The 26,374-nt window shown below is 40.9% G+C and overlaps 1 protein-coding gene across 1 annotated transcript in view; it reads left to right on the forward strand.

The window, feature by feature from the left end:
- Positions 1–26,374, forward strand: part of LOC134602399 (bromodomain and WD repeat-containing protein 1-like) — a 45,869-nt gene that overhangs the window by 14,608 nt on the left and 4,887 nt on the right. The window contains exons 6-17 of the mRNA XM_063447250.1: positions 618–716; positions 827–987; positions 3,545–3,766; positions 5,470–5,570; positions 6,373–6,443; positions 6,524–6,624; positions 7,191–7,231; positions 21,092–21,193; positions 22,477–22,624; positions 23,540–23,674; positions 24,487–24,615; positions 25,209–25,434. Coding sequence (XP_063303320.1) covers positions 618–716; positions 827–987; positions 3,545–3,766; positions 5,470–5,570; positions 6,373–6,443; positions 6,524–6,624; positions 7,191–7,231; positions 21,092–21,193; positions 22,477–22,624; positions 23,540–23,674; positions 24,487–24,615; positions 25,209–25,434 — 1,536 coding nt within the window. The remainder of the gene's footprint in view (positions 1–617; positions 717–826; positions 988–3,544; positions 3,767–5,469; positions 5,571–6,372; positions 6,444–6,523; positions 6,625–7,190; positions 7,232–21,091; positions 21,194–22,476; positions 22,625–23,539; positions 23,675–24,486; positions 24,616–25,208; positions 25,435–26,374) is intronic.

Genomic DNA, 26,374 nt, shown 5'->3' on the forward strand with positions numbered 1-26,374 from the left:
TGTGTGTGTGTGTGTTTAACCCCTTAAGGACCAAATTTCTGGAATAAAAGGGAATCATGACATGTCACACATGTCATGTGTCCTTAAGGGGTTAAGCGAATGTCCACCTTTGTGGAGGTATAGATTTAATCGATTCAGTATGCTGGTGAACCCAGCAAATATATAGATTACAAGATATCGTTACCTGCAGATTTCTTCCTATTAACTTATCGTGAAGTCCCGGAAGGAATAGGTGCAGTACCATAAAGTCTACATGACATTGTATTGGCTCTGATACTTTGAGGCTCTCACCACGGCCTGTCATTCAACTCACCTAGTACTCATGTGGAATTTCCACGTCTTCATTTGCTGTATCTATTTTATCCTCATCACAGTTATGAGCAGAGCATATTGGTTAAAGTGCTCAAAAAATATTTGAAACAGAACCAGAGTGTTTTTTATATATATATCTTGCAACCAATACGACAGCATAGTGGTTCTGGTGCATAGACTGCACCTTTACATAATGTAACATTTTCGCAGATATCTTCTGTTAGATGTCAACAGTGTTCATTAAAAACGGTGTGTTTAAGACTACCCAGCTCTGTATTAAAACTAATGGAATCTAAATAATTCAGATTGCAGGAATGTCCTGTGGAACCGTAAGACGTTTGCTGCTCTGCACAGAGGAAGACCTCCAGAAATCCCTCTCACTATGAAATGGCCACCAAACACTGGTAACTATGCAGAATAATCTTATTAACTTAAAATGTATTCATTTGTGTTGGGTATTCCCCTAACAAAGTGCCTCTTTTTGTTTGACGTTGTTATTTATTGTGCTTGACAGTGGAGGTGCACCTTGGAAAACACTTGACGGGTTCTGTTGGCTTTAATCCAGCCTTTCCTGTGACTATGTACCAGCATATCAAAATGAAGAAGAGAATTCTTGGCCATCTTTCCTCGGTTTACTGTGTTGCCTTTGACCGCACAGGTCAAAGAATTTTTACGGTATGTAAGTTGAGATTAAATTGTATGAGTGTCTTCTCTTGCAAGGCTGCCTCATCAGGAGGCACAGACCACATTCTTTTTCGTGTCTCAAACAGCTGGTTGTATCACATTTTACTCCTATATCAGCAGTGTCCAACTTTCACTTTCCAAATGCTGCAGGATGACATTTACCATAATAACGGGCAGAAATATTTGTACAAATATGGGCAGTGTCATACAAAAGCAAATGGAAGCACGCCTCTATCCGAAGCTGTGCAAATGTGATTAACTGTTCTTGAGGTCAGTGAGAACATTTGTAAAGAAAACATGCTTAGTACCATTACACAAATGGATAGTTGCCCAACCTCTTAATTGGGGCAGGTAGACCTAAAATTGCAATATAAAAAAAGGCAGAAAACCGGTCCCCTCTCAGAGAAGCTGGCAGTACAATGTCTAAACAAAACCACTGATGATGTTCATTCCCAAACTCGTTTTAACTGAGCAATGTAATCAAGGAGTAATTCTTTGGGTTTTTTTCGAAGAAGGAAACCAGATGGGCCCCTTCAGGTCTATCCTAGATCTAAAACATTTTAAATGATTGATAGTAAATAAGAGACTTTAATGAAATCTGTACATCAAGCTGCTTAGATCTCTCCAGTTGGAGTACACTCACGATTTGTGAAAATTCAAGATAAATACAAAAAACTCATTCCGAAGTAAATTGTTACAAATGTGCTCCTTTCAGGATTTTGTGATATGTAGTACCAGCCCCAGCTGTTGGGTATGATGGGGGTTGAACAGCTGAATAGGCTGATAGCCTATTACTTACAATAGGGGTCTCCTTTTGGTAGAAACTTTCAGTTTGCTGCTCATTTAACCAATGTAATTGTTTTTTTATGGAAGTCCATATGAACTGTTTTGGAGTTGGGGTAAAATAAATTCATTTACGGTATCAGATTTTTTTTTTTGTACTTTTTTTTTTTTTTGTATTCTTTATTTTTGAGTGCAAGGGGTTACATATGAGCTTACATTGCCACAACAGCCTTAGTAAACATTGTATTGTCATGAAGTATAAAACAGTAGTATGGCAAGCGATGAGAATGCACAATTTGTATAAGTATAACAGGAGAAGCCTAGTGTACATATCCGGTCACGACCTAGTGCTTGTGGCACTCAGAGATATAGTAGCAGGATGCTCAAGCGCACTGGAAGCGTGCCGATCGGGTAAGTAAAGGCGTATCGCCTATGAGTGACATCAGGATGGTAGTAGTTATGTTGGGCCATTGGTCGAGAAAACTATGCACATATAAACTTAGGGTAAATGTTTCCTGCCATGTCAGGACTATAGCACTGTAGCCAACCTACTATGCATGCTTAGGTAGGAGTCGTAGTGTCAGAGAGTATGATACCAAGCCGATAAACATCAATTTTTTTTTTAAGGCACATATATGCATGTATGTGATTTGCGCTGACAGTAGCTAACAAGGTGTGAAACCACTGGAGCCAAGTCGTCATTAAAGAAATAACTATATAGTAAGGTAAAGTAAAATGGCAGACATTAGAACGTTAGAGGGGTGAAATAGACTAAATGCATGACCGCATTAGTTACTTGATACACACAGTCTACAGAGATTTTTAGTTACTTGATATAGATAGTCCGTACAGCTGTAAATGTGCCCTCCAGATGCAAGTGAGGCATGTCAACTGGGAGGCATAGGAGTAGCCTATGCCGAGTGCAGGGATGTCTCTCATATCGTTGATGTTTGTCTCGTCGAAGGTGCCCCTGGCCTGGGATTCAGCTCCAGCGATAAGCAGTAGGGTGTTCAGCTGTGCGGCACCCTGGTTCGCAGCTGTAACTTGAAAGGGTGGAGGTGAGCTGTGCTGAGCGCTGGTTCTCGGATCGGGTGAGTTGCGTCTGTGTAGGGCTAGTATGGTAGTCCCGCTCTCGTGAGTGTGGGTGCAAGTGCGTGCGCCCGAGTAACATGGCGCCGTTTCCCACCCATGGGATTGTTGGTGTTTGCGTAGCCTGACTGCCTTTCTGGATGCTTGTGGTAAGTGCCTGTAATGGTGATGTCAAGCTGCTGGGCGAATCCATGTAGCCACTAATTTTACCACTAAGGTGGTAGGCCATTCCGCGGTCGCAGAGCCAGTCAAAGTCCTCCAGGGGGTGCGTGGGTGGTTGGGCATATATGCTCCGCTTCTTGGGCTTTCGCTGGGCGGCCATCTTAGCTGCGCCCCAGTGGCTTGGTGCCTCTGTAGTTAGCTTAGTCATTATATTCGCAGTCCGTCTTGGCCAGTTTGTCCTGTGGGGACCGGGATAACCCCCACCGACGTGGGTAGTACACCCTGTGAGGTCCTTGGGTTGTATATCCGCGACTTTTGCCCCAATTTCTGCCCGCCAGGCAGGAGCTCGCGTTCCACACGTCTGCATGGCTAGGTGGTCAGGCTCTGCCCCAGATTAGTATTTTTTATGTTAACTTGTGTTTTTATATGTGTGTGTGTGTATATTATTATTATTATTATTATTATTATTATTATTATAGTTGCACATTCTGATATCACTGGCAACTATTTTCAGGGCGCTGATGACTGCTTGCTGAAGATCTGGTCCTCACTGGATGGGCGTTTGCTAGCTACTTTACGTGGTCATTCCGCAGAGATTTCCGAACTTACTGTGAATTATGAGAATACCCTGATCGCAACAACAAGCTGTGAAAAACTGATCAGAGTTTGGTCTCTCAGGACATGTGCACCTGTTGCTGTACTTCAGGGTCACTCTGTTTGTGTCAACTCATTGATTGTAAGTATATATTATTGCATTTTCTTGAGCTTTTCTTTTTCAGCACATGTGTCAACTGATTTGGTTTATGGTATTAATGATCCTTTTAAAAAAAAAATTATAATAAAAAAAAATTAGATGTGTGTGTGTGTGTATATATATATATATATATATATATATATTTTATTTTTTTTTCAAGACAAATGTTTTGCACTATCATGTCTGATATTTATATCTATTTCTGAACCTGAATAGTAGGCACCGAGGCCTTGTTTTAATTTGATTTGAATAATTTCTGAATTAAGTTAAAAATAAGTTGTCTACAAAACTCCCATATTTTTATTGTAGATAAATCCATTTGAAAAGCTATTTTTTTTTTCACCCCATCATTTCATATCCAAACAAATTAAATCAATACCCAAGTGAGAGAAAATGTCTGATAGTTTTGCTGTCATTTACATAGGCTGTAAAGAGACATGTCCATCAAGTTCAACCATCCTCACATCTGGCTTTTGCTGTTCATCCAAAAGAAGGCACAAAATGTTTGAAACCCTCACAATTTTGTAACAAACTAGGGGGAAAAAAATCCAATTTTTACTCCAAAAAGCAGTCAAATTTAGCCTAGGATCAATAAGATTATTATCCTAAAATTATCATTGAATATTATGTTTTTGCAAGTATGCAATTAGTTGCTGTTTAAACATCTGTACAGACTCTGATAAAACTACTTCTTCAGGCAGAGAATTTACCTTATTACGGTAGAACAAAAAAAACCTTCCTTTGCCTTAGACTAAATCGTCTTTCTTCCAGTCTAAATCCATGAATTCATATCCTTTGTAAAGTCCTGTTTGTGATAGATTTTCAGACAATATTTCGTATTTGCCCCAGATATATTTGTGTAATGTTATCATATCCCCTCTGAGGCGCCGTTTTTCTAAACTAAAGAGGTTTAATTTGTTAACCTATCTTCATAGCTAAACTGATTCATTCCTTTTATTCATTTTGTAGCCCACCTCTGCACTTTTTCTAGTGCCATAATATCCTTCTTTAGAACAGGTGCCTAAAATTGCACAGCATATTCATGATGTAGTTTTACCAGTGATTTATAAAGAGGCAAAATGATATTCTCATCCCAAGAATTAATGCCCCTATTTATATACATGGTAATAATTACTGGCATTAGCAACTGCGGATTGGCATTGCCCATTGTTATACCATTTGTACCTTTTCCCTTCTTATCAGATAGCTGCTGCCTTCTGTGTGAGGCATTCTGTCTCCTGATAAACCGTTATGTCGTGTCTGACTGTGCATTATTGTGGTGGTTGTTCAGAAACTGTAGAGCTATATGTTGGTTACCACCAATCTACAAAATATTTTATTAAAGGGGTGATGTCACTTCTCGTATTTTTATTTTTTATTTTTTTCAATATCATGTTTAAATATCTCCTCCTTTATTTAGTAAATATGCCTTTGAGAGTTCTGTTAAATTAAATATAGAATTCCACATTGTGGATTTCCCTCTATCCTGAGACTGAGGATCACCATATGTCTTTTGCCATCAATTTCTTAAATATTCAATATATGTTTCAAAAGAATACACAGCATCACTGGGAAAGGTAGCACACATTATAGGTGCTCCTTGTTCACTTCATTCCAGACTCATAGCTCCACTCTAACAAACTAACAGATCTAATAATTTTACTTTTTGGTCATATCTTTTTCAGTTCAGTCCCTTTGTCAGAGGCGCTACAAGATACTTGATATCTACTGGAGGCGATGCAACCGTTTGCTTGTGGCAGTATGATGCGGACACATTGCAGTTTAAGTGCGTATCTTAACTTAAGAAAATTCTACTTTAACCCCTTAACGCCGTTACGGCGTACCATGCCGTCACGCATTAAATGGGCTTTAAAGCCGTTGCGACGGCATGGTACGCCGTAACGGCTTAAGCCCCCAAGAAGAGAGGTGTACTTACCTCCGCCGCAATCCTCTTCTGGGGGGCTGCCTGAGAGCCCAGGCAGCCCCCTTCCGGCAAATGAGGCCCCCGGGGGCCATGTGATCGCTCTCAAAGAGCGATCACATGGCCCCCTATAGCTGGCAGTGGATTTACCAGCAGGGGGACTATCTGAAATATCAGACAGTCCCCCTGCTGGTAGGAGGTGTAAAAAAAATAAATTAGACATGTGTAAAAATAATGTTGTACTCGTGAGACATCGCTGATTACAAATATGTGCATTTTTTTGCAGTAAAACATACTGTGTAACACACAGTGTTATGACATTTACAGTTAAAATGTCAGACGGAAATGCAAATTTAAAAAAAATCTTATTTTCTTTCATTTTTTTTTACATTTTATTCATAATAAATTATGTTCCATATATGAATAGTTAATGATAGATTAAAGCCCCGTTTCTCCTGAACAAAATGATATATAATAAGTGTGGGTGCATATAATTTGAAAGAGGGGAACTACGGGTGAACAGACATATAGCGCAAATTCCAGTTTTTGTTTACGTTTTGTTTTGATCAGAACGTGCACTATTGACTCCGTCCTGAAGGGGTTAAGAGGAAAAAAAAATTGAGCAACTTGTAAATATTTACTTTACTTTTTCCTCCTCCTAATTCAGTGATCGTCCTCTGAAGTTTGTTGAAAAATCTGGGCCCTCAGCCAAAATACTTTGTTGTTCCTGTAGTGCTGGTAAGTACCAATGAAAAGCACCTGATTTGAGTTTCTGGGTTGTAAATCTGTTTTCAGTTACACCTCTTTGCTTCTTCCAGGTGGCATGTTTTTGGCAGCTGGCGCTAGTGATCATGCAATTAGGATGTATTATTTTGGCCGTGAAACACCTGAGAAGATGTCTGAGCTTGAAGGCCACTCTGTAAGTAGTTGTAATAAATATATATATATATATATATATATGTGTGTGTGTGTGTGTGTGTTTTTTTTTGTATAAAATTGGGCCTTGCATAATAAATAAATGTGAAGCATACTTCTAGTAAGCTCTAGCGGTTAGGAACCGGATTACTTAATGTAATGTAATTTTAATGTCTAACTACTGTTTTTTTTTTCTTCATTCTTTTTCAATTCTACTATTTAAAAATATAACTGTCCGTACCGAACATACAGCGTTTGTATATACTGCACTTGATCTACCTTTTGCCTACTTTATTATAACTAAGAAGTATATGTAAAAAAAAATATAAACTCGTAACTTGTAATACCTTTTATTTAACAGAATTTTGTAATGACAAGCTTTCTAGTGAACCTTTCTTTAATAGAAGTGTGTCCCTTATACCTGCTGCACTTATTGTACCTCCCTCTACTGTAATGTAACCTGTAAAGTGTCAAGTACACTTTTAGTGCTGTGTAAATAAATTGTATATGTATCACAAATAAAAATATGTGTATATATTATTTCACTTTAATATTTTTATTTTCTTTCAGGGTATAATCGATAGCATTCAGTTCTCAAACCACAGTGAAAGGTGTGTAAATATGTAAAATGTTAATTGACGTTTATAAAATATATATTTGTGGCCGCTGCTCAATTGAAAATAATCCTAAACTCTAAAAGGGCCTCAATTGGTCTATGAAGCGGAGCCATAGTTTGTCTACACTCACCCTCTTTTGTTTTGTCAAAGTCCTCCTCAAAGCAAGCCATAAAAGCCATCGCAGTGCCCCGTAGTTGTTTATAATGGGTATCCTTGTACATAAAATAGTTCTGATACAGGACCTACTTAAGGAGATTAGTGGCAAATCCATGTTGTCTCATCAATATCTATTTGCAACATATGTCTTGTGACAGCCTGGACGCATCCATCATGCACAAAAAGGACACAGTTAGTCAAAATTATGTAATTTAGTTAGGAAATCTATGGTATCCTTTATAAAAGATCTAGTGCCAAGTACACAGGGTTGTATTAAGGAGTCCAACAAGGGTTGGAAAACGTAATTCCGTGCCGGCGACAATCGGTTGACCTGGGTGGGTTGTTCGAACATAATATGTAATACATAAAACAAGGTAACAATAGGATTCTCTTTTTTTTTATTAGGAATTTCCTCAAATCTTTGTCAATTATTCCCTGTTTAAATGCATCCTCCACAACATCAATAATACCTTGTGCAATTTCATCAGTGGGATTCCTGAGCAATTTATAATGTCTGAGTGTCCGAAAGTTGTTATATGACCTCCAAGTCCTATTTACCGTATATACTCGAGTATAAGCCGACCCGAATATAAGCCGAGGCCCCTAATTTTATCCCAAAAAACTGGGAAAACTTATTGACTAGAGTATAAGACTAGGGTGGGAAATGCAGCAGCTACTGGTAAATTTCTAAATAAAATTAGATCCTAAAAAAAATATATTAATTGAATATTTATTTACAGTGTGTGTATAATGAATGCAGTGTGTGCGTATGTGTGTGTATGAGTGCAGCGTGTGTGTATGAGTGCAGCGTGTGTGTATGAGTGCAGCGTGTGTGTGCATGAATGCAGCGTGTGTGTGCATGAATGCAGCGTGTGTGTGCAGGGCCGGTGCAAGGATATTTGCCGCCGTAGGCAAAAAAAATTTGCCGCCCCCTCCCCCCCCATATGTCATGACTTCCCCTCCTCCTCCCTCAGTGGTCCTTACCTCCCCACCCCCGTGTTCCTTCACCCCCCCCCCCAGTGGTCCTGACTCACCCCTCCCCTAGTGGTCCTTACCCTCCCCTCCCCTAGTGGTCCTTACTTCCCCCTCCCCTCCCATAGTGGTCCTTATCCCACCCCCTCCCTCTCATAGTGGTCCATATACCCCCCCTCCCTCCCATAGTGGTCCTTATACCCCCCCTCCCTCCCATAGTGGTCCTTATCCCACCCCCTCCCTCCCATAGTGGTCCATATACCCTCCCTCCCATAGTGGTTCTTATACCCCCCCTCCCTCCCATAGTGGTCCTTATCCCACCCCCTCCCTCCCATAGTGGTCCTTATACCCCCCCCTCCCTCCCATAGCGGTCCTTATCCCCCCCCTCCCTCCCATAGCGGTCCTTATCCCCCCCCTCCCTCCCATAGCGGTCCTTATCCCCCCCCTCCCTCCCATAGCGGTCCTTATCCCCCCCCTCCCTCCCATAGTGGTCCTTATCCCCCCCCTCCCTCCCATAGTGGTCCTTATCCCCCTTCTCCCTCCCATAGTGTTCCTTATCCCCCCCCATCCCTCCCATAGTGGTCCTTATACCCCCCTTCCCTCCCATAGCGGTCCTTATACCCCCCTCCCTCCCATAGTGGTCCTTAACCCACCCCCTCCCTCCCATAGTGGTCCTTATACCCCCTTTTTTTTTATTATTAATTTTTTTTTTATTATTATTTTTTTATTTTATTTATATTTTTTTTCGTCCCCCCTCCCTGCTTGATATATGGCAGGGAGGGGGGCTCTCCTTCCCTGGTGGTCCAGTGGCAGTTCAGTGGGGGGGAGAGGGGGGCTGGCAGAGCTGTAACTTACCTGTTCTGCAGCTCCTGTCAGCTCTCTCCTCCTCTGCGCCGTCCGTTCTGCTCTTCTGTCAGCTTACACTGTAAGTCTCGCGAGAGCCGCGGCTCTCGCGAGATTTACACTGGGAGCTGACCGAGGTGCTGACCGGACGGCGCAGAGGAGGAGAGAGCTGACAGGAGCTGCAGGACAGGTAAGTTACAGCTCTGCCAGCTCCCCTCTCCCCCGGTCTGTATTATGGCAATGTAAATTGCCATAATACAGACTATGACTATGAAATGGGCTGAAAAACTCTGCTTATACTCGAGTATATACGGTAGTTGTGTCCATGACCATGACCACCAGGGGCCCCTTTTATTCCAGAAGTTTGGTCCTTCAGGGGTTAATCTATTTATGTCCCTTTCGACCAATTTGACATAAACTTCCACCGAGATGTTATTTTGAGGAGGGCTGAATTTACTCACCACTTTACATCTGGTTCTATCGACCAGACAGGTGCTTTCCACTTCATAGGGAGGTAAAGACACTGGACTACAATGAAAAAAGCCTTTAGTCTAAGAGTGCTAAAACAAATTCTGTAATTCAATATCCAATGTTAGTTTATTACCATCAAAAACCTCCAGCCGATAGAACCTGAGATGAGATGTTAGTTTATGTTTCTGTTGGCGAGTGCGTCCTGGATATCTCCGTGAGTGTGGTCTCGTTGTTGTGGCCATTGCTACCAGACCCACCATGACAAGTTGTTTTTAATTCCCGTGTCTGCTTTACAAATGCCATCTAATATTAATGTAATTTAGTCTTGCTGAAACAGCTGATCTGTGATGTTTGTAAGCAATTTAACAATACCAATAGGACATGGCGTTCAAGCATAAATGCTGCACATGCAGACTCCCTCCAGCATGACCATGTCAAATCAGTGAAGTGATCATGGTGGTTGGAGTAACCCTTTAAGAGGGGTACGCTTAAATGTACTCTTGAGATTGTAGGCATGCAAGAAAAAAAGTTCCCACTGGTATTGTTTTTTTTTTTTTTTTTCAAATTTTACTTTTTATTTTTTTCAAATGAAAAAGGGAGGGGAGTTGGGTTACAGAAAGAAAGAAGGTTGGGGGGGGGGGGGGGAGACATCAAATCATAGGACTACATGTCCTTTTGTATTCACGTTCCGACATAACAAGGTAATATCATAACAAATGGTAACATAGCAAGGTTATACAGGAAAATACATTGGCCTGAGAATGCAGGATATTTCCACCTTAGATGTTTGTAGTAAAGAACTCAGGGAGTCCGACACGGTCTAACAGCTAGCCCTGGGTTTACAACCTTCAGGTCAGTCAGTAAGTCCTTGAGTGGCTTTTTTGTTTATTAACAATTTGCTTATAGAAGATAGAAAATAAAATTGGATTGAAGAAAAAAAAAAAAAAATTGAATAATGCGACTATGATATGTGTAGCTAAGTCTTGCATGTCGTGTTATATTGGGTCGTGTGAGAATAGCATGACAAGGTGCTATTTTGCTCCAGTGGTCTTTCTGGATGATGTACTCAGATCGATCCCATATTGTGTCTGCTAGTAGTGGATATTGTGTCGTCTGACGGGTAATACCGTCTCAGGCTAGCCTAAGTGTGTCTAAGTAGATAGAACGTGGGTATTTCGCATTGTTTCCTTCTTGTCAAGGGGGTCTTCGCTGTTCCTTTGACTTTTTGTTAGGCATCTCTTTATTCAGAAGTGTGAGCCAAGGTAGACATAGATCTTCTATTCGTTTTGCTGATATATGGGAGTCTGCTGAGAGCAATTCGTATCTATAGAACTGGTAGACTTTGTCGGACAATTCTTTATAGGACGGGCAATATGTAGTCTTCCAGCGTCCAGCTAGAAGGTTCCTTGTCGCTAGAATGATAATTGTGATTGCTTTCCTCGCTGCAGTGTTCCATGTAGTTGGAAAAAGTAACAGAAGGCCTTCCCGTGGGGTAAGAAGTTGTGTGTTGGGTAGTATGGTTGTTATAAGCTTTTGAACTCTATCCCACAAAGGTCTGATCTTCTTGCAATCCCACCATAGGTGCATCATAGTTCCTATATGTGAGCCGCATCTCCAACATGTGGGGGTTGCATTAGGGAATATCTGCTGCAGACGCTGAGGGGTGAGGTACCATCTGTAGACCATTTTTCTGTGCGCTTCCACATGGGAGAAGCATGAAGTATTGCCCTTGAGTGCGTTAAGTGCTCGCAGCCATTCTTCGTCTGTGAGTCCAGTCAAGCCATCTTTTTCCCATTGGGTCACATAGTTGAAGGACCTGGGAGGTAGAGTGCCTAAAAGGGTTTAGTAACAGAGGGATAGAGATTTGGGTTTAGTGGGGGCCGAGCGACATCTCTCAATAAGGGACATAGCAATATTTGCCTTTGGCTCTGATGTTTGGTTTTGGAGGTTTTTTTTTATCTTGGACTATACTTTTCAATTGGAGATATGGAAAGATGAAAGAGTTCGGTAGGTTATATTTTTCTTGTAAATCCGGGAAAGCTAGAATCCCGGTTCGGGAGCATACGTCTCCAACATAATAGATGCCGTATGTTGTCCATGTCTTTAGTGAGAGCCATGGCGATATTTCTTCTATTGCTACTAGAGGGGCATGTACACTATATTTCCCTTTGTCGGTCTTGATGGTGAGGAATTTATCCCAAATTTTCATCGTTAGAGCTGTGGTAGGGTACCATGATAACCCTTTATTCCTATATATCTTTGGTGTCCACATAACTATTGTCAGAGATGACACAGAAATTCTATTTCTCTCCATATCTACCCACTGGAAAGTGTGTGGAGTTGTGTGGAGGCGTATTGCTGATTCGAGAATGGCTGCTTCATAATATGTGCTTATCTTCGGTAGGCCTAAGCCCCCTTCCGACTGAGGATTTTGAAGTAAGGAAAGAGGCAATCTAGGTTTCTTGCCATTCCATATAAACCTGTTCAAAGTAGTTTGGAGTAGCTTAAAAATCTAGGCGGGACTTGCAGAGGCAGCATTCGAAATATGTACAGGATTTTCGGTAACAGCACCATTTTAATAGTGTGAAGTCTCCCCAGCCACGATAACTTGACCTGTTTCCATTTCTGGAAGCTAGAGATGCAGGTGTGTTGGAGAGGACTATAGTTTAAGGACACCATTGTCTGTTTGTGGAGAGCCAGTTTTACTCCCAGGTATGTAATATGTTTCTGCCGCCAGTCAAAACGGAATGTGGTGCGTAAGTGTTGTATACGTGTTGTAGGTATGTGTAATGGTAAGGCCTGTGTTTTAGCAGTGTTTAGTTTGTAGTATGAAATGTTTCCGAATTCGTGTAGTAAGGTCATAAGTCTAGGTAAAGATGACTCCGGATTGCTCAGGGTTAAGAGAATGTCATCTGCAAACATGGTCATACGGTATTCAGCATCGTTGATTTGGATGCCAGTGATGGATGGGTCTTGTCTGATCTTAATGGCTAGAGGTTCCAGTGCTAGTATATAAAGGAGGGGGGATAGGGGGCACCCTTAACGGGTTCCATTTGTTAGGGTAAAGGGTGTGGAGAGGAAGTCTGATTGGGACACTTGAGCAGACGGGCCATTGTACAATGCCATGATCTCTTGGATTAACCCCGGTTGGAAGTTGTATTTAGTTAACACCGAAGACATATATCCCCAGTGTAGTCTATCAAATGCCTTTTCGGCGTCTAAGGCCAGCGAAAGGCTTTCCATGTTTTCTTCTTCTATGTGGGAGAGTATGTTCAGAAGTTTTCTGGTATTATCCGACCCCTGTCTGCCTCTTATGAACCCAGATTGGTCGTTGTGTATCAGTCTCGGTAGTATTGGCGCTAACCTGCTCGCTATTAGTTTGGCATATATTTTTGTATCACAATTTAAAAGAGAGATGGGTCGAAAATTGGCACAGTGGGTGGGGGGTTTCCCTGGTTTCGGTAGTGTGGAAATATGTGCCCTCAGCATCTCTGCGGGCATAGTGCCCATTTGGAAGCACCGATTGAATAGGTTGGTCATGTGTGGTGCTAAAATGTGTTTGAATGTACTATAGTATAAATTAGTAAAGCCGTCAGGCCCAGGTGATTTTTGTTTTGGTAGTTGGTTGATTATGTCTAGGATTTCTTGGATTTGAAACGGTTGTGTCAGCATGCGGCAGTCTTCTGTCGAGCGTGGGAAGGTGGATATCTTGAAGAAAGTTAACTATATCAGTCTGGTTGGGGGAATTTGTGTCGCTATTGTGGGCTAAATTATATGTCACTATAATATATACCGAATTCTTCTACGACATCTTGCGGATTAGTGAGCTTTTGACCCTTTTTGTCATGTATAAATGCTATTTTAGATTGCATCATTTGCGATTTTAGTTGGGCTGCTAAAATTTTGCCTGCTCTATTACCTTCTTTAAAGAATTTTTCATTTTAGTCAGAAAATAGGTCGTTTTCGCTAGCTCCATGTCTCCGAGTTTTGCCTGTAGATGGAGGATTCGTTTCGTTGTGGAATGTGATGGTGATGCTTTGTTCGTGCGGGTGAGTTCTGCAAGTTCGGTGATCGTGTCTGTGTAGGTTTTTATTAGGGATCGACCGATATTGATTTTTTAGAGCCGATACCGATAATCTTTGAACTTTCAGGCCGATAGCCGATAACTTGCCGATATTCTGTACATTTACCATTTTGAAAAAAGAAACTATTTCTAACGGTAAATGCACAAAATATACATGCCACATGTAGTGGATGAAGTGTATTTAGACAGCGGAGCTGTGTGTGTAGTGTATGCAGTGTGTATTTGTGTAGTGTGTATATATAGTGTATGCAGAGTGTATAGTGAATGCAGTGAGTGTTTGTGTAGTGTGTATATATAGTGAATGCAGTGTGTGTGTGTATAGTAAATGCAGAGTGTGTGTTTGTATAGTAAATGCAGAGTGTGTGTTTGTGTAGTGTGTGTATAGTAAATGCAGAGTGTGTGTTTGTGTAGTGTGTTTGTGTAGTGTGTTTGTGTAGTGTGTTTGTGTAGTGTGTGTATATAATGCAGTGTGTGTTTGTGTAGTGTATGTATATAATGCAGTGTGTGTGTTTGTGTAGTGTATGTATATAATGCAGTGTGTGTGTTTGTGTAGTGTGTGTATATAATGCAGTGTGTGTGTTTGTGTAGTGTGTGTATATAATGCAGTGTGTGTGTGTGTATGTAATGCAGTGTGTGTGTAGTGCAGTGTGTATGTATTGCAGTGTGTGTGTGTGTGTGTGTATGTAATGCAGTGTGTGTGTGTGTGTGTATGTAATGCAGTGTGTGTGTGTGTGTGTATGTAATGCAGTGTGTGTGTGTGTATGTAATGCAGTGTGTGTGTGTGTATGTAATGCAGTGTGTGTGTGTGTATGTAATGCAGTGTGTGTGTGTGTATGTAATGCAGTGTGTGTGTGTTTGTGTAGTGATGTAATTTGTGTAAAATGGGGGGGGATTTTTTTATGTTAATTATTTTTAAAAAAAATTATATTTAATTTTTTTTTTTTCTTTCTTTTGGTCCTCCCTCCCTGCTTCTTACCAGGGAAGGGGGATATAGTATTCCCTGGTGGTCCGGTGGTTTAAGTACTGGAGGGGCCGGCAGCAAGCGCTGACTTACCTTGCCAGCAGCTCCCCAGTGTAAATCTCGCGGCCCTTAGTGCCGCGCGGAGCGTTGCCATGGTAACCCATGGCAATGCTCTGCGGCCGCGGGTCTCGCGAGATTTACACTGGGGAGCTGCAGGAGCTGCTGGCAAGGTAAGTCAGCGCTTGCTGCCGGCCCCTCCAGGACCGCCGGGCTTGCAATGAGCCTGGCGGTCCTAGGAGGTATTATCGGCAATATCGGTAGCTATATTGGCCGATACCGATATTGCCGAAAATACCGAATATCGGCCGATAATATCGGTAAAACCGATAATCGGTCGATCCCTAGTTTTTATACGTTGCCGTTTGTTATAGCTAGCTTGTTGGATGAGTTGGCCCCGAAGGACCGCTTTGTGGGCTTGCCAAAGTGTGTCTACTTCTATGTCTGCCGTATTATTCGTGGCGAAGTAAGTCTCCATGTCCCTTGTAATTTGCGCCACAAATGTATGGTCCCTAAGGAGCGTGTCATTGAGGCGCCACGACCTGTTGCCAGATATTGGATACTGAGTCATGTATGATACTGTAATCGGAGCATGGTCAGACCAGGTGGTGACACCAATGTCTGCTTTGGTGATCCGCGCTATTTGTGCTGTTGGGATAAGGAAGCGATCGATTCTTGAGTATGTATTATGGACCAGGGAATGGTGTGTGTAATCTCTCCCTAGGGGGTGTAGAGCCCTCCATGCATCAATATATCCGTGGTTGAGAAGAGTGTTTGCTATCAGCGAGGTGTTGCGTTGTCTTCGGCGTGTTGTTGCTTGAGCTACCTGCGTGGATGAGGTAGTGTCTAATAGTGGATCTATAAGAAAGTTGGTGTCACCGCCAGCAATAATGTTGCCATATTCGTGGGCGTTTGCGAGAGATAAAACCTGATCCCAAAAAATATGCTGGTCATTATGTGGGCCATAGAGGTTGACTAATGTGTACTGGGCATTGTTAATTATGCATTGAAGGATGAGGTATCTCCCTTTCTTGTCGCTTAATTTTTTGATCAGTTGGAACGAAACTTCGTTGCTTATCAGGATTGTGACTCCCCTTTTCTTTTTCTTATATGTGCTATGGTATCCTATCGGAAAGTTTTTGGACATGAATGTGGGTTTGTGCGTTGTCTGGAAGTGGGTCTCTTGATAGAACGCAATGTGCGCTTTATGTCTTTTGGCCTCCTGAAGTGCGAGACGTCTCTTGTGAGGGGAGTTGAGGCCTTTAGCATTTAAAGAGAAGATATTAAGAGCCATATTTGCAAGTTATCTGGTTGTTTGTAAGCTTTGGGTGTACTTTTGGAATTTCTATACGTGTCAGGTATATGGGCTGGTGGAGCACCTTTTCATATGGTCTGAAGGTTGACCCTGAGTTCTTTTGGGTATTATGGTGGGACAGAGGTGTATGTGTTGTCTGACTAGTATCTAGGCCTTGGAAAGCGTGTGGTAGCTCGATCTGTTGTCGTTGGGTGGTCTTGAAGATGGAAAGAGACAGGGGGGGGAGGAAAATAGGTAACTTGGATAGAACTATATACAATAAGATGGTCTCCATATTGGGACCGAAATGTCATAGAGACAATTGAGCAGTGAAGCTCGCGTAGGGGGAGGAGTCTTCTATGGCCCCCTTAGGGGGGTAACTCTTGATGTTTATACTTTGGGGGAAAACGCTGTCTTAATTTCTAAGTTTCAGACATATTGGATATTAAGTCTTGGGCTGTAATTGGTTACATGTTACTCGGTTCATTGAAGGTAATACATTCAAACAACCAATTATAAGATCATATCGTGAGACATCAATCTAAACATCAGTTTAAACATTAAGAGGAAAAACAGTTGACCTCTCCTGGAACATAGAAAACAGATTGTCGGTATTGGAGATAACAGAGTACACAGAGAGGTAATAGTTTACATAAGGGTCGTACTCGGGTGTTAGAAGCTCGTGGAAATTTTATAAGCAGCGTGGGCTGGTCGGTGTAGGTATTCTAAAGTCTTTGGGACTACAGACCCCAAGATAAAACATCACATTGGGAGTGTAAGAGTGACATGGGTAGATGGATGTTAAACCCGAGTAGGTCAGTAAAGTGCGCGGGGTGGTTGATATCCACTTTCGCATAACCTGGTACTATAGCTCCTGCTTGCGCCCAACCTTATATAGTTCCCACATTATATGGAGGTAAATCTGTTATACTATCTTAAGTTGGGGAAAGGAGTAATATATACGGTATAACCAAGGGTTGCTTACAGGTCCTAGGCTATATGGCTAACAGTGTGCTATGATAGTGGTAGCACATACATAATTTACCCTTCTTGTTTAGAACAATACACATTAAACAATTCAACATAACAAGAGTAGAGGTATTACACCAGTGTGGGGAGAGCCCCATGACTAGTTCACTGGGTAAACTGGGTGTTAGGTAGCCCTGTATGGGCATCATGAGATAGTCACTTAGCTGTGGCTACAGACTGCCAGTCATGCGGAATTTTCAGCGGCGAAGTAACGGCAGGTATCTTGGCAGCAGCTCCGGGTGCAATGTCTCCCATCGGGATGTTCCATGTGGTCAGGAGCTTTTCCCCGTCCACTGGCGTAGTTATATGGTACTCAGATCCGTTGTGTCGGGCTATGATTTTTCGCTGGAAAGCCCCATTTATATGTGATGTCGGCATCTCTCATGGCTTTAGTAATTCGCTTAATTTTATGAAAGTTCTCCGGTAGTGCTGGTTGTCGCCTGGATGCCTGCATTATTTGTTCTTTAGTGATATAATAGTCTAGTCTGGAGATAGTATCCCGTGGCATAGCAGTCGGGAGATTCTTGGGCCTCGGCAGCCTATGAATCCTGTCTATTAGAGTGGCTTCTTCCGTGAGCTCCGGCACCAGGAGGAGGAACAGTTGTTTGGCAAATGAGCTTAGGGCCGATATCATCAGGGATGCCTCGGATTCGGACATTGTTCCGTCTGTCCCTATCTTCATGATCTGCCAGTTTAGTAATAATAGAGGAAACCTTCGCTTCTATGGCCTCAAAGGCTGTGGACACATTGTTGTGCGCCGAAATGATCTCCTCCGTTTTGGTCTCCAGATAGTCCGTTCGCTCACCAAGTGATTGCAGGTCTGCCTGCATTTCTTTAGCTATTTTGGCAAAGTCTGATGTTAGCGATGCCTTTCATTCATTCAGCAGTCTTTGTATGGATGCATCCGTGGCTGGGACGGCTTTAGCTGATACAGAAGTAATGTCGCTTCTGTCTGAGCTGGAAGCTGGCGATGTAGGCCTGCCGGCGCCATCTTGGGTGCAGCGTGGCGGTGATTGCATAGCCGATATCTGCAAAGAGGCCGGTTTTGGCTTTACTTTTTTCATAGAGCGTTGTGCCATTATCTCGGGTGACTTCCCCGTCGTAGGTGGGTAAATGTAGGTGAGTATTGCTCTGCTGATCGCTGTTAATTAGGGACTCCCGCACGGAGCTGATCTATCAGGCGTCCGTCTCCATTAGCCGTCAGGCCACGCCCCCCACTGGTATTGTTTTAATGTTTAATTTTCTTTAAAGGGACACTCCAGACCCCTAAAACACTTCAGCTTCCTGAAGAGCTTTGTTTGAAGACTTCTATTTTTTTTCTGTTTTTTTTTTCTTTTTTAATTTTACAAAAAGGGCTGATTTTCAATAGAAATCTACACTTTTTTTTATTTTTTATTATTCGTAAATCCTGTTACATCCCCATGGCTGTCAGTCACACAGATCCTGTTACTTCCTGGTTTGGTTAGCTCAGTGGAGCTAAACTCAAGATGCAGCCGTTGCTCCGAGCAACAGTCTTACGAAGACTTCTCATTGAGCTGCATTGGTAAGTCTGTGATTGGACAGTCACAAGTCTGGGTGGGGTTAGAAGAGGGGTCTTGCAAATGTTTCAAACAAGAGATAAACCACCAATGAAAAAAATCCTGGTCTATGATGATGTCTATGTATTTAGAAGAAAATGTCACAAAATTCCCTGTTTTCGCAATGGACAAGTGTCTCAATACTTTTGTCCATGTAGTTTGTCTCTTGCAAAATGTTTGCACTTAAGACTTTTTTTTTTCTTTTTTTTTTCAATACTGTTCTTTTTCACAAAACATATTCCAATAAAACAACATTAAAGGCAAACAATAGACACCCAGGCCATTTCAGCTCATTGAAGTGGTCTAGGTGCAGTTCCCTTAACCCTGTAATTGTAATTATTGCTGTCATTGAGAAACTGCAATCATTACCTTGCAAGGTTAACCCCACCTGTGGCTGTTTACCAGACAGCCACTAGAGGTGCTTCCATGTCCTAAGCGGACTTCTGTTCCGCTAAATGACGCTGGACATCCTCACGCTCTGCATGAGGACATCCACCGTCAGCCAACACCCCATAGGAAAGCATTGATACAATGTTTTCCTATGAGGAAGTCCTAATGTGATCGCGCTTAAATCAGAGAAATTATTTTAAAACAATGAGTTGGTTCACAAAACTGGTAGCTCTCAAATTAAAGAGCAGAGTGTTAATAGAACTTATTTGTAAAATGTTACTCTGCAGAATGTTCTTACAGATAAGAGTATTGTCCTGAGGTATATGAAGCACTCTCTTTATGATTCCAAAGTCCTGCAGTCCACACCATAAATGTAGTAGCCCCTTCTAGGCTCTTCAGGAGTTCCGGGGTTATGATTCAAATAGCCATCTATAGTTATTAGAGCTTAAAATGGTGTAACAACGTTGGGCGAGAAACCTCCACCATATACACACTATGTGGAGCTCTCACCTTATTACAGTGCACTTGCACTTGATCTGTACCAGGTCCCAATTGTTATCTGGGAGACAAAGCACATATGTTCAAATACTGTAACACTTTGTATAGGGGTTAACCACACTCCCCATATGTATCCTGCTCACCTGGTGCAGGGACTTGAACTGGTCCCACAGTATATCTCACTGTATAGACAAAGAGTGAGTCTCCAATAGTATACTACACTTTATTAGTTTCTAAGAAACTAAGAGATGTATCCCTTTAACTCCAGATCAAATTGCTGCTATATGGCTGGAAAATTAAGTTATTTATGTCACATTGATTTATAGGGTTGTTCTGTATTTATTGTAATATTCATAGGTTTATTCTTATGTTGAAGTATGTTACTTTTTAAGTTAACCAATTTGCCAGATACCACTCCTAAGATGTGGGACGAATCCTCGTAGATGTAAATTACCAGAACTAAACATTGTGGATTATCTGCAGCTGTAACGCTGCAAATTACTCATCATCACGGTAGTACTTAATAGAGATCGGCACTCGGCACCAACAGACTTTGAGAAAGCCAACCCAGGCCAAACGTGTAAGTCACCTGGTGCCGACATTACGTACCTGGCGTTCGGTGGAGAGGAAGGTCTAGTAGCTTCGGTGTACCCGTCAGCAATCATTCAAAACTACCCCATGAACTGTGAGCCTGTTTAACAGATTTTTGCTGTTACTATATTGTTTTATTTTACTTTGATTTTCTTAGAAACTAACAAAGTGTAGTATATTATTGGAGATTCACTCTGTCTATACAGTGTGATATACTTTGGGACCAGTTCAAGTCCCGGCACCAGGTGAGCAGGATACATAGGGAGTGTTGTTAACCCCTATACAAACAGTGTTACACTATTGGAAGTACAGATCATATGCAAGTGCACTGTAATAAGGTGAGAGATCCACATAGGGTGTATATGGTAGTTTCTCACCCAATGTTATTACACCATTTTAAGCTCTAATAACTATAGATGGCTATTTGAATCATAACCCCGGAACTCCTGAAGAACCTACAAGGGGCTACTACATTTATGGTGTGGACTATATGACTTTGGAATCATAAAGAGAGTGCTTCATATACCTCAGGACAATACTCTTATCTGTAAGAACATTCTGCAGAGTAACATTTTACAAATACATTCTTTTAACACTCTGCTCTTTAATTTGAGAGTTTCTACCAGTTTTGTGCGCTTAATCATGGTGTTAAAATTATAACTCATTATATATTTTAAAACCTTAAATGGAAAGCGCCTCAGATATTTATTATAGATAAGTGAGTTTATTTTTTTTTCTACACCCCTTACAGCGGGACCGTGGGGGAGGCGGGAGTGATTAGAGTGCTAGGTATACACCTTTTTGTTCCTAGCGCTATAGTTTCCCTTTAACATTTGATAAGTTGTTGCAGTAAGAAAACAGTCAACCTTTGTAGACTATGGCTTTGGTTTATTTAATTTCTGTTTTTAACTTTTTTTTTTCTCTCTCCAAGGTTTCTGAGTGGCAGCAAAGATGGTACTGTTAGAATCTGGTATCTGCAAAAGCAGGAATGGAATAGTCTCTTGCTTGACATGGCCCAACTGCTGAATGAAAGGTAGCTATGTGTACCCTCTAGCTTACTTTTACTTAATGTGTTGAAGGTCCCACAAGGAATCAAACCAGCCATACTTGTGGTGTTTTTTGTTTTTTTTTGACTGTATGAGTACTTTTTTTTTGGCAGGATTCTAGTCTTTTAGAGTGTAGTTTGTAAATCTCATTATGCTGATTTAAAGTACCTTGCTTCTTAAACCACATCTAAATTGTCACTCTAAGAACCATAACAACTCTGCATCATTGCAAAGAAAGTTCTTGGAGCACCGAAGCCTACTCTCCGCTCTGAGAGTGGCTCCGAACTGCAGCTGTAATACATCACTTTAGATCGGGCAGGCCCCCGCAATACTAATTTTTTTTATATTTTTTTTTTTATATCCGTTTTGCCCAATTTGTTCAAGCAATATGTACCTTGGGCTTGGCTCTCTCCCCTGCCAGGAGAGCCAAGCCATAAACCGCGCATGTACAGATCTAAGCCTGGCAGATTGGTGCACATTGATATGCTCTATCAATGTCAACCGCCAGAGCAGTTGCTATTATACTAAATGATGAGTGAAATTGCTACGGGTCACTTCCTGGTTAGGGAGGAGTTTGCCTCAAGCTCCATGTAGATCCAGTAAACTGCATTTGATCACAAAAACGCACTTGTTTACCCAGTGCTATGTTAGGATTAATAACATGTTCAGCACTGTCATAGGATGCTACGAAGGTTCTCAGGGTTGGCTCAGTCTAATTTGCACAGTGCTGAAGTTGAAATTTCTGGGTGTAGGGAAACGGAAAGTTTTTTTTTTTTTTAATTTTTAAAAAAAAGTTTTTTCTCCCCTTTCTTCCTCTTGCCTATATATAACCATGGGTCGCAGGTTTAAATCCCGGCAGGGTTGACTCAGCCTTCCGAGGTAGATAAAATGAGCACCATTAAATTGGGTAATAGTAACATCCCCAGGACGTTCTTGAAAACCAGAGTAATCTGAATGTACCTTTGCTGGTTACATTTATTATTATTATTATCATTATTATATTGTAATTTAATTATCTATGGTTAACTTCAGCCAATCGTGATTTTAGTTGCATTTTTTTGTTGGGACTACTATTTCCAATAACTGTGTAAAATAATGGTTTACCGTATGAATGTATTGTTGGAATATATTTTTGTCATCTGGTTTGCATTGATATTCAGATCCTCCTTAAAGCTTTTGCTGCTTTAACCCTGTATTGTCATGCTGAGGTTAAATAATATACAAAGTACTGGCTATAGTGTATGATAAAATGGTGGTCATTTCTATCCAGCTCTGCTTACGTGGAAGACAGATGCTCTAAGCCAAAGGTTTTAATGCTCACATGGAATATCTCAGACAGCCTTGTTGTCACTGCCACCAGTTCTTATCTGCTGAAGGTCTGGGACTCTCACAGTGGAAAACTGCTGCATATTCTGCCGGTAAGTTAAGGGTGGTGTGTACACAAGCTGCATAGCTGATGGTTTATAAAAATATTGTTTCAAGAACAGTGGGGAGAGACAATCGCCCTGAATACAGTATACAATGTAATCAGCCAGTATATACCGTTTCTGGATTTTGATAGTGGTAACCCACTCTTAGTTATGTTTATAAATCTATATTCCTCTATTATTGCTACACTAGATTTTCACTGTGCACAAATAGCACTGCAGCCATACTGTGAACATCGATCATTTTAGACCCATTCACAAGTTGAGTATCTTTAGTTTAGGGTTTAACAGATTGCAGACAGATGGGATAGGAACATAATGTTCTTTAGCCGTCAAGCATATTTGTTCCAGCAGGAAACACAATTGTTAAGTTATAGTGACAGTCTTTGCTATGCAGATCTACTTAAAGGGACATTTCAGGCACCCACATTTTGGTTGCTGTATATATGTGTTTTTGTTTTCCTTTTAAAAGTTTTCTCCATAGGTTTTCTCAATAAGCCCATCATTTCTGCCTCTCCTATCCCAATTTGCACAGTTTGTTTTTGCTGTAATATTACAGCTGTCCTGGATATCATGGTTTAGCATTTTGGGAATTGTAGTTTGACTTTCGGCAGTAGAACAACAGGGAAAGCCTCAACTCCCAGAACATTACAACACTGCTGTACTGGGATTTATGGGATAAGCTTAGCCTTTCTATAACATTTTGAGCATCATGATTGAATCACTTTCTGACCTAATTTGGTTAAAAATGGAAACTTCAGCCTCAAGTACCCCTTTTAATATTATATTGGCTTTCTTTCTGCAGTATTTTTCACTGAAGTGCTTCAAAGGGAAAACAAATAAACCATCCGGTTGTATTTATGTACTCTTAAGTAATCTAAAAATGTTCTATTTGCCTCCATTTAGGGTCATGAAAATGACATTTATGTTCTGGAACCTCATCCGTTTGATTACAGGATCATGTTATCTGCAGGATACGATGGCAAGATATCTATATGGGATGTTACAAAGGGCGTAAGAATAAAAAGCTATTTTAATGCGGTAAGAGCATTTTGTTGGTATACTTTAAATCCTCCCCCTTCACTTTGTGTATACCCACTGGGGGGTATATTGTAACTTTACATGAAACCCTAAAGCTTGTTAATCTGTATGGATGTCAGTCTAATTCTAACCCAAGTTCTACTTCTAATTCTAACTTTACTCTAGGACATAAGGCAGATAGATATGTGAGATTGAATTGATCTGATTCTTTCACTGCAAATGGACTCTCACCAGCACCACTACAGCTCAATAGCTGTACAGTAGCTCTGTAGTGGTTTTGGGGCTTATAACCTGTCCCTGCAGGGTTAGCAGTGTAAATGCTGCCTTTTTAGAGAAAAAAACAATGTTCGCACTGCTAAGTCCACCTCTAGTGGCTATTACTAAGGAGGGACTTCTTGGCTGTCCTGCAATCTCTGCAGGGCCTATTCACAGGCACTAAATTCTCCCCATAGTGGTGCATTGATTCAGTATATCTCTATGAGAAGTTGATTGGTCAACGTAGCTATTTGCCACACCTGTACACTAGCACCCCTAATGCTTTTACCGTGGGAAAGTATTGGATTGTCTGAGATCATGAAGATTGATGATCTCAGCCAAGGAGACGAGACCAGCACCACAGGGATTGGTGCCGCGAGGACTACAAGGTGAGCATTCTCTATTGCTCTACCATAAATGTCCGTTGATGGTTTTGATACGCAGGCCCATGAAATATTGTCAATATAAGCGAATACTATAAATTGACTTATTAGTCTAGATCGGAACTCTGCATTGTGTACAATTCCGGTGACATTAACCTTTTTCTTCTATTCTAGATTGAAGGCCAGGGACATGGGGCCATTTTGGACTGTAAATTGTCTGCTGATGGACAACACATAGCCAGTACAGATTCCCATGGACATCTGCTGATATTTGGATTTGGTTGCACTAAAAGATATGAAAAGGTCTGTCTTATTGTTATAATTTTACCAGGGATTGTCCCTTTATTTTGTAGTGTTTTATTTTTATATTGTGTTGTGCCAGAAACTGCAGCGGTTATAAATAAAATGGTTATCTTACTTGCTGTAGAGTGTAGTAAAGAAGTGTTTTTCTTTCCTTTCATTTCAAGGTAATATCCACTTTGATTTCATATCATGGGAGCATTAACTGATAGGTTGCTTCTCAATATGGGAGAAACAAATAAAAACAAAAATTCTAAATTTGTATAGGACAGCTTTACCCAATAAACTCTTTCCTGTTCTTTATAGCAATAGGCTGTTGCAAGTGTAATCCTTTTTGCTTATCATGACACATTTAAAAAAAAAAAAAAAAAGGGGGGGGGGGGGGGGGGCTTTCTCTGGGATAAATTGGCCTCTTTTCCCAAGGATTGATGACACACAACACATAAAATTGAAGTGGTAATGGTGCCTGGAAATCTTCAGGCTTTGTTAGAATTGCGTATTACCTATATGATTTATAAAGGGTTCCAAAATGAAGAGGGCAGTTCATGATGGATTAGCAAACTTTGACAGAAAAAACTCCAATTTTTTGTCCCTAGATTCCAGATCAAATGTTTTTCCACACTGACTACAGGCCGCTGTGTCGTGATCAATATAACTGGGTCATAGACGAACAGACGCAGCAGGCTCCTCACCTCATGCCACCACCGTTTCTCGTCGATGTAGACGGAAATCCTCATCCACCAAAATATCAGCGTCTTGTACCTGGGCGTGAAAACTGTGCAGACAAACATTTGGTTCCTCAGTTGGGATATGTTGAAACTAGTAAGAATTGACTGTAAAAACAATTAAAACATTTGGCAATGATTCTCTAATAATTTAGACGCTATTCTATGTTTTTGTTTTTTGCCTAATTTCATCCTCTTATACGTACTTCTCGCCATTTCTTTTTTTGCATTGTGGTTCTTGATTTTTATTAATTTCCTCAACTACTTCACTGGATCATTTACAGAAGAGGACCGTTAATATTTTATCTTTATTTAAGATGCAATTTTAGCCTTTTCTCCAGTCTTTCTTTTCAGTCTACAAAATAATTCTGGGACCTTTACCTCCACAAACAGAGGACTGGCTATGAACAGTGACTATGATGAATATGGAGAATTGATGTGCAAAAGGGATTTGTACATCTCTTGTCTTTCAGGGTTGTTTACTAAAGTAAATTTCAAATTCAAGGTCAAAATAACCAAACTTGAAAATTTTCAGCTTTGGTTTTAGTTTGACTGATCTAGCTTGAAATTTAAAATCTACTCAGAATGACCCTGAATTGTGTCCGAAATGGAAATATTGAACATTCATTTACATTACCTTTGTCTGTGCTTATGTTACCCTCATATGGAACATCAAACGTTTGTACTTGCTGAATTTAATTCCCTAAATCCAACTGGGTCTGTATCCAGGTCTGGATGATTATCCTAGATTTTTTTCTAAAATTTCTGGCAATTGTAGAACGAACGGATTCCAAATTTTTGGTTCTTTCTCAAACGGACTTAATAGAAATGTTAATTAGAATGTATTTTCAGTATCCATTTGTTTAATGATTAACAGGAATTTTATACAGGCAAAATCACTTAAAATAATTTTTTTGCACATCTACATTCTGACTGCTTTTCTTTTCCACTTGAAATTTTGGTTTTAAATTTACTGCAATCCACTGTCTAGTAAGCAGACAACTGTACTGATTGTTTTCATCGCACTTCTCAGGTTA

Source organism: Pelobates fuscus, chromosome 1, assembly GCF_036172605.1.
Source record: "Pelobates fuscus isolate aPelFus1 chromosome 1, aPelFus1.pri, whole genome shotgun sequence".
Lineage (NCBI taxonomy): Eukaryota > Metazoa > Chordata > Amphibia > Anura > Pelobatidae > Pelobates > Pelobates fuscus.